The sequence below is a fragment of the Limulus polyphemus genome, unplaced genomic scaffold, assembly GCF_000517525.1.
Source record: "Limulus polyphemus unplaced genomic scaffold, Limulus_polyphemus-2.1.2 Scaffold3446, whole genome shotgun sequence".
Classification (NCBI taxonomy): domain Eukaryota; kingdom Metazoa; phylum Arthropoda; class Merostomata; order Xiphosura; family Limulidae; genus Limulus; species Limulus polyphemus.
In genome coordinates, this window is record NW_013669056.1 from 86,437 (window position 1) to 95,354 (window position 8,918).

At 38.4% G+C, this 8,918-nt stretch overlaps 1 protein-coding gene across 3 annotated transcripts in view; it reads left to right on the forward strand.

The window, feature by feature from the left end:
* The first annotated feature begins 3,330 nt into the window (after nt 1-3,330).
* LOC106469362 (osteoclast-stimulating factor 1-like) overlaps nt 3,331-8,918 on the forward strand; it is a 19,148-nt gene continuing 13,560 nt past the window's right edge. Inside the window, exon 1 of one of the 3 annotated variants that reach the window (XM_022397860.1) lies at nt 3,331-3,486. In XM_022397860.1, coding sequence (XP_022253568.1) covers nt 3,407-3,486 — 80 coding nt within the window. In that variant the 5' untranslated portion in view covers nt 3,331-3,406. The remainder of the gene's footprint in view (nt 3,487-8,918) is intronic. The other 2 variants (XM_022397862.1, XM_022397861.1) reach the window with 2 other exon arrangements.

Consider the following 8,918-nt stretch of genomic DNA (forward strand, 5'->3'; position numbering starts at 1 on the left):
ATGGCACACAAGGCTTACCCAACTGCACCACCTGATTTCCTATAGTTGTTACTGAGGGATCAGTTCGTAAATGCCTTGGACAGTCCACAACTTAAGATACAAGTGAAGCAAGCACACCCCTCTACCATGAAGGATGCAATGGCCAGAGCTCTCGAATTTGAATCCTACATTAAGTCCAGCGCAGAGGTACCAAGGTTGGTACAGTCATCTGGATTCAAGGCCAGAAAAGGGAAGCTTTCAGAGAAGTTTGAAGGACTTTGCTGGCACTGCAATAAACCTGGGCACAAGAGAGCTCAATGTTGGCAACTTCAACCCAGGGGAGATGCCACAGCAGGAAAGGCTGCTACCCAGAAAGGCTGTTGGAACTGTGGAAAGCAAGGACATATGAGGAGCCAGTGTATGAAGAATATTAGCAACAAGTCAGTCTCAAGGAGACCAGAAGTGGTTGGTGTTGAGAGACACTCACCAAACCCCATCATGAAAGTCCCTACAGCTAGGTGTAAAATGCAAAGCACACACAGCATCTATGTGAGAGGAAAGCTGTATGGCCAAAGGTGCAACTTTGTCATATATTCTGCATCTCAGCAAACCCTTGTGAGCATCAAGGTTTTAGATCACGAAGGAGTACCAAAAGCCATACAGAAGCTTTATGGTGTGACAGGACATTCTACAAGATTGTGGGGACCAGTGTGGGTAACTATTGAGCTCATGGGTATAAAGGACAGACAGAAAGTATACTTGGCTGACAAGGAAGACGAATGCATATTAGGATTGGACTATCTACTACCGAGGAAGTTTGTAATTGATTTTGATAAAATGACGTTTGGGAATAACAAAGGCCAAGTACCGGTAGCTGTTAAAAGAGAGGTTGAACTAATTAGGTGCCATCAAGGTGAAGTCAAAGTGACTGAAGAAGTTAATGATGATGAAATGGAACCAAATATAGATATCAAAGCAGAACAGGAGAAAAACCAAGATTTGCAGCCAATGATTGATTTCCTAAAAGCAAGTGTTTTGCGCCCTGCTTCGGAGAAGGTGTCTAGTCTAAGCCCTGTGACAAAGCACTATTGGGCACAATGGGACCAGTTAAAGCTTGAAGATGGTATTCTTCTCCGGAGATGGGAACTACAGATGGGAAATTGACGACCTGGCAAACGGTTATACCGAGGAAGTTACGGAAGTTGTGCTGCGTCAATCCCATGATAATTTAACAAGAGGACATCTCGGAATCAAGAAAACATTGAGTCACCTACGACACAGATTTTACTGGATAGGTATGAGGCAAGATGTGGAAGAATGGTGCAGGACATGCAGTACATGTAGTGCTAAAAGGGGACCCAAGTATAAGAAACGCCCACCTTATGAAGAGTTGCATGTGAATATGTCAGAGTTTGTGGAAGTGTTATCGGAAAGGATGGATGATATTCACCATCAAGTGCATTCAAACTTGAAGACGTCTGCTGATTCGATGAAGCTATCTTATGAAAAGAGATCTACTGAAATCAGCTTTGAACCAGGAGACAAGGTGTGGTTGTATAATCCCAGGAAGACCAAAGGGAAGTCTCCTAAGTTGTCTTTTCCATGGGAAGGCCCATATGACATAGTGGATCGTCTCTCAGACGTGACTTTCCAGATAAAATATGGTCGGCGAGATAAGCCAAAAGTGGCGCATGCCAACAGGCTTTGGCGTTATCACGGTCCAGGACATTTCAGTTGGGACGAAGTGGACAACAGAACAAATGACGCTGCTGAAGACGTGTCACCTGAAAAAGCCACTGTTGAAGAAGAAACTCTATTCAGTTTTTGAAAAGAGAAACGTTGAAGCTCTTGATGAAGTTACTACACTGATGTGACTGTTAGCGACGATAGGACATTTCCTGATGAAGCAGATGAACCCCACGTGAAGCAGAAGCCAACGAGACAGAGACCAGTACGGAAGAAGATACGTCCCGTAAAATTAAGAGACTTTGTTGAATTGTAATTTTGGGTTTGTAATTCTGTACATTTAATTAAGTTATTGTTAATTGTTATTAGTTTAATGTAAGTGGCTATTGTTTGGGACGAACAATACTAAGGAAGGGGCAGTGTTACGACAACGGAAGTCACGTGACGCTGGTAACACGTGATGAAATTCTAGAAGGATCATAATTTTTTGGCAACTCTAGTCTGTTCCAGGCGCTTTCTTTTTTAGTATATAAGCCCGACAAATAAAGCGGAGTGAGAATTGCATAGATAGATAGAAGATAGAGATAATCGAGTCAAGCCGTAAGTAAAGTGTGGGAATCCCTGTGAATTATAGCGTGTTTTTGTAAAAGTAGTCAAGTTTGAACTGACTGTGGAATTTCTGTGTATTGCAAAATTGTATCGAGAAAGAATAAATTAGTTTTAATTAAGAAAGGACCTGTATCGCTGAAGTTTCTCGGAAAGAATTTCTAAGGGAAATTAACAAAACAAGCAGATAGACTACAGCAGTGGTTGGAGGAGAAAAAAATGAACAAGAAGAGAGACTACAGTAGTGGCTGGAAGAGAAAGAAAATAAACAAGAAGAAAGTCTCCAACAGTTGAGAGAAAGCCAGCATACACAAATTGAAAAGATTAGTAAATTTCAAAGTGAATTAGATACATTAAAGGACGATTTACTGTCCTTTACACAGGGAGGATATATTAACCATGGACGAACAATACTAAGGAAGGGGCGGTGTTACGACAGCGGAAGTCGTGCGACGCTGGTAGCATGCACGCTGGGGTGTCTAGAAGGATCGTGACTTAGCGGGAAACCTCACGAATGTCCCAGCGTTTGCTTGACGCCCTCTTTTTTAGTATATAAGCCGGAGATAGATTGAAGAGAGGTAATTGAACCAAGCGACCAGTAGGCACTGTAAGTAAAGTGTGTGAATTGCTGTGAATTATAGCGTGTGTTTATAAAAGTCGTTAAGTTTAAAGTGACTGTGGAAATTAAGTGTATTACAAAGTTTGTAACGAGAAAGAATAAATTAGTTTTAATTAAGAAAGGACTTGTATCGCTGAAGTTCCTCGGAAAGCATTTTTACGGGAAATTATCAAACAAGCAGATACGTAAAGTTATTTTTGCCTTTGAACTTACTTGATTCACTCCGATATAAAGGAAATGTAAAGTGCCTGTTTTCGTACTTAAATCGAATAGTAATAGAATAAAATTAGAAACAAACATCGAAAGCGAGATTTTCACCTGGGTTTATGGTCAGTCATCATGTAAAGAAACAGCATTAAAGCTATGCCCCCTCCACCATGGGCAGAAGAATGGCCCTAAAATTTGTGATAGAAGGCACATTAACTGATTTTTTTTTCTTTTCACCCGCCTTTCTCTTCATTTTTCAATTGCAGATTTAAAATCTGGGCGTTTTGAGATAGCAATCCAAATATATAGATGTCGCTTAGTAAAAATGTGTGTGTCTGGGAGTGCCTAGGAAATAACCTGATCAAAGAAGCTCGACTTAAATTTAAAAGGTATTGTTTATTTCAAATTTTTTTGGAAGTTGTTGGTATGTTTTTAATATGTTGAAAATATTAGCTTGTGGAACTTTATGTCATAACTTTTAACATATACGAACAGTGTAGTTTCAAGTTTGAAGAAATCTTGTGCAGACGTACGTAGTTCTCACTTCCTAGAGTTCCTGTCCAAAATAATATATCTGTATACAGTTACATTTACAACTGTAAATAGCTCCACTTGGTACGAACTATAGTTCAACCTAAACTAATCTTGATTTACAAATTACAGTAAAATCTAACGATGTATGTTTGTTGAAGAACATAACGTCAGTTATTCTACCTTTTATGTTGGCGTTTTAATGGTCTTGTGTTGTGAGTGTTACTGTTGACATTGTTGTTAGAGACAAAATAAATACGATTATTAAGGTAAAATAGAATAGGCAGTATCGGATTACATTTAACTTTAGTTTAAACTTTAAATAAGTTAAACTCAAAATTAAACTGTGTGTATGACAGACACACTGTGATTTTCTTAAACAGAAAATCACAGTGTGTGTTATCCTTTGACAGAAGTTTTATAAAAATATCATCTTGATTTTAAGGAAAATATTCAAGTTATTCGAAGTTGTAAACCTGTCATATGTTTTATTGTTATCAAACATAGGTTATTTTTCATAAATAACACACAATGCTTTTTTGAATTGAAAATAGTTAAAATTATGAGTGATGTTAATATGGTCAATGAAAAACAAAATAATAACTAAAATATCTGGAGCAATCTATACATTACAGTAAGTTCATTAATTCATGCTAGACTCGTGACCTCTGACTTTTCCATGTTAAGAGTGCATTTTTAGCAGTATCATAGGCACTTTATCTGAGCAGGCAAATGAGGGAAATTGGAAGAAGTTTGCAATTCCCATTGGTACACAACAAACTGGCAATTCGGCCTCATCCTTTACTTTTAATTATATCTTTTTTTGTGATCAGAGAATGTATCTTTTTTGGAAAGGAATTTATGGGTGGTACCAACACAAAAAAGTATTTATGTAATGTATATTTTTGTATTCCCTATCTACAGTTAATGTAGTTGGTCAGTCTGTCATTGGGGACAGCATCCGTTGATGACACAGTTTTATAGTGCAGTGGATAATGAGATAAACACAGTATGGAAAGTATAATTAAACTTAATATGAATTTCTAAGCTTAATATAAATGAACATGTTAATTAAGAAAAGAAAATACACAATGTATTTTGGTGTTACTGTTTTTGATAGTGAATTCCATTTTCTCTGTAATAACTATACAGGTTTTCTTTTTGATAATTTTTATCTATCAATAACATGAATGCTTAATCATATTGATAGCACCCATAAATTAAATTTTCATGAGTACATATACAAATAATTTTGTATGAATTGCCTCTGGTAATAACTAAAATGGCCCGGCATGGCCAGGTGGTTAAGGCACTCGACTCGCAATCTGAGGGCCGCGGGTTCGAATCCCTGTCACACCAAACATGCTCGCCCTTTCGGCCGTGGGGGCGTTATAATGTGACGGTCAATCCCACTATTCGTTGGTAAAAGTGTAGCCCAAGAGTTGGCGGTGGGTGGTGATGACTAGTTGCCTTCCCTCTAGTCTTACACTGCTAAATTAGGGACGGCTAGAGCAGATAGCCCTCGTATAGCTTTGCGCGAAATTCAAAACAAAACAAACAAATAACTAAAATACAAAACAATGAATGAAGAATATAGATTTACTAAAACTCTTATGAAATACATTAGATTTTAATGTCACATACACCAACATGTGAATGTGCCATTTTATTTTTTACAAAAAAGTAACAAAGTATATCAGAGTAGAATGAAAATGGTCTGCAATATAGGTATTCACAGTAAACTTATAAATATTTAATTGAGTGCAAATTATGATGAAATTAATGTTTTTTATATGCTAATGCAGTTTTGTCAAATCCCGTTTAAATAAAGTCTTCATGAATCCAATTTTTAGAGGCTTTGCTTAGTACCTAAGATCTGATATTCTTGTTATCCTTTTTCCCTGTAATGTGGCAACTCATAAAAAGGTATCTTCACTATTTCTCAGTATCTTTTGAATCAGTTGGTTTTAAAGAGGCATTCAAAACAGATTTTCCACCTTACCTTACCTTACTTTTTCTTGTTTTGCCTTTTTTTGCCATGAACTTCTATTTAGCTCTTCTCTCTCTCTCTTTTTTTTTTTTAATTCTGCAAAAATTTTTACTGTTTTGAAGGTCCTCTAATGCCACTATCTTTATGTATTCCTTAGAAGTAAGACTGACCAGTAAACTGTGTTTTAGGTTCCACTTTGCCTTCTTTTCATTCTCTTAAACAAACAAGAGAAGCCTCAGTAACAAATGAAATTTAGTCTTCATTATGGTAACATTTCCCTGTATCTAGTAGTTTCCCTACCAACTTGATATACAAGAACATTGCTGCCTGTATCTGCAAAAATGTCCAAACATGAAGAAGTGCATATAGTTGTATTTTCCATCATTTCAAGTGTATTAATATCACTTATACTTTCTACAGTTTATTCTTTCTTTGCTTTTTCTAACAAATTCTCATAAATATCAAAAATTGGTGATTGATCAACTCCATCTTCTCTGCAGAGGTTGGTTTATATATATCTGATCCATGATTCTATCTGCTAGTACCACTTTGTCTTTAAAAACCCAGGCATACCTTGTCAAAAGGGTGTATTAAATAAGTAGATGTGGAACAATAAGATAAAGGTTAATACCTTTCTCATTACCTGATTAGAATACTGTCACATCAACATGACTGCTTACACCATCAATGAACAAAACAATTTGCTGTCGAGTGAGACTGTCAGTGATCTTTTTCATAATGAAATGGAGACATATATTCAGATCTGTGGTGGTCCGCTGGGGTGCTCTGAGGCTGCATTTGAGTATGATCATCAACATTTTGGGAAGACTTTAGATTCACTTTTTTCTGTGCCTTCTTTTAGTCTGTTGGATTTTCAGTCCCCCTATGGGACAGTAGTAAGTTTATGGACTTGCAGTGCTGGGGTCCGGGGTTTGATTCCCTAGGGTGGATGTGGCATAGGGCCCAAAGCTGCTTTGCTCTAACAAAACAACTTTACCTCACAAACTTTACCTTCATTGATGAAGAGCAGAATCCATTGTTAGCGTGCACATTGGTTCAGTTTTTGGCTTCTACATTCCTTCCTGTTGTCATTGGAGTCTTGAATTACATCAGCTCCTACAAGGGGTCATAGTTCTGGCCCTATTCGTGGGTCCTGACCCCCAACATCAGCCCCTCAGTACATTGGTACCCGGAATAGATTCTGTCTATATCCAAGGTTTTCACTGCTCAGTTGGATCGCCAGCAGCTTTGGTGATTATTGTATACCTTAAGAGACTGTGAAGGCTCAGTTCCAAGTATTTCTAGCCATGTGGTAATATTACCTGTGGGTCCAGGAACACTGATGATCCGTGAGTCACAATTAGTTGTTCAGTTCAGATCTTCACAACTATTATCCACCCAAACTGCAGGGTTTCCATCTCCCACAGTTCATCTGGATTTGGAACTTAGTTCTAGGGTGATCTGGATTTGGTTGGTCTAGGGTTAGGGTGAGAGTCATGGTAGTTCTTCAAAGTTTTTATTCCTGTTGTTGGGTCTATGCAGACAGGAGATTGGTGTCTAGTCATTGATCTGTCAATATCAATACCTAGATTCATCAAGGTTCATAAATTGCTCATTCCTCATCTGTGTTGATTTTTTTACTAGAATTATAGATGCCTAAGTTGGTTGTTGTTGGCTCCTATCTGCACTTTGCTATAGCAGTGGTGTCCCACCACTATTGACATTTATTATGCACAAGGGACAGGTACTGCAGTTCTGAGTTTTTACCTTCAGACTCACATCAGCTTCACATGGATTTTGATGTATTGTACAAGTTTTTTTCTCTTCACCTTCATTCCATCTTACTGTGCACACACACCATCCATGGACGACCAGTTACTGCTGGCACCATCTTGTCAATTGTCAGAACATCTCATTCTGATTCTACTTTCAGAATCAACCGAGGCAGGCTTCCCTTTCTGGACTGAGACATCTATTCGGGCTCTAATTCAATATATCATCAGTCTGAGTATTTTTTTTTTTTTCATCTCGTTTCTCAGTCGGACTGAGCTGACTCCCATCTCGCTCAGTGCTATAGAATAGGATGCCACAATTTTACTCGCCTCTCCTTCTCCCATGGAAGGGATGGTTCATTCTCTTCTGGGAATGTTGCATCACTCAAATCCCTCATGCCTTTGGGATGAGAACACAAGTGATCCTTTTATTGGTCTTTATGTGACCAGGAGATCATAAACATCACTTTTAACTGGTTTCCCCAGTTTCCTTAGTCAGGATCATTCTTTGATCTCGACGGGTTATTAAGTGGGGAGACCACTATGATATAAATTCCTCTACTGCCACCTCATCCAGAGTTCCATCTCTTTATGAAGGCACCTCAGGGATGAGGTGCATATGCCAAAAGTCAGGTATTCCAGGGTCAATGCACAGACAAAGAGGATTCCCTACACAATGTTTTCATCTTACTTGCTCTTCAACAGGCAATGCCTCATGGTCTTGGTTTATTAAGGGATAACTCATCAGGCTTCACTCTGACAATTCCATGGTGGTGTGTTGTGTTTCTCATCAAGGAAGCATGTGGTCTGGGGATTCTTGTTTTCAAATTTTATACCTCCTTTCTCAGAACCTTTCCTGTCTTATCACCCTGCTAGTTTGCCATTTTCCATGGGGATGCTTGTGGTAGCAGGTCAATTGTCTCAATCCAAACAGATTCTCTTAACAGAATACATGTTACATCACAAACTATTTTTGGATTGGCTCTCATTTTGCCACTCTAATGGGTTGGCCTGTCATTGAATCACCCAACTACTGGTAATTTGGATTCCAGTAACTCATCTTCGAACTTTGGCAATAGATGCATTCCATCAGGACAGGATGGGATTACAACTCAACCTTCTCTCTTCTTCATATGTTACTCAGGGTGTTAAATATGATTAGTTCCAACCCATTGTCAGGTCCTGTTGATAGCACCAGATTGGCTGCTACACATGAGTTTCTGCTTCTGCAGTCCTTTCTGGTGTTTCCAACTCTTCCACTTCTCTTTAGGCTCTCTCTATGGACGTAGCCATGATCTGATATGGTACACCTGGTTATCCAGAAGCTCAAGCTTCTGGCATAGTGGTTACGCTGTCTTTCCCACAGCATCTGGGTTTAATTTCTAGGGTTGCCATGTACTTGTCTCAGTTTTAACTTAGTCCAAAAGTACATTTATCAATGGTAATGGCTTGCTTATAGGTAATGGTATATTGAGAGGAGGTATAACCCATTTCAATCAGTAGTGTCAACCATAACTTTTTTTTTTTT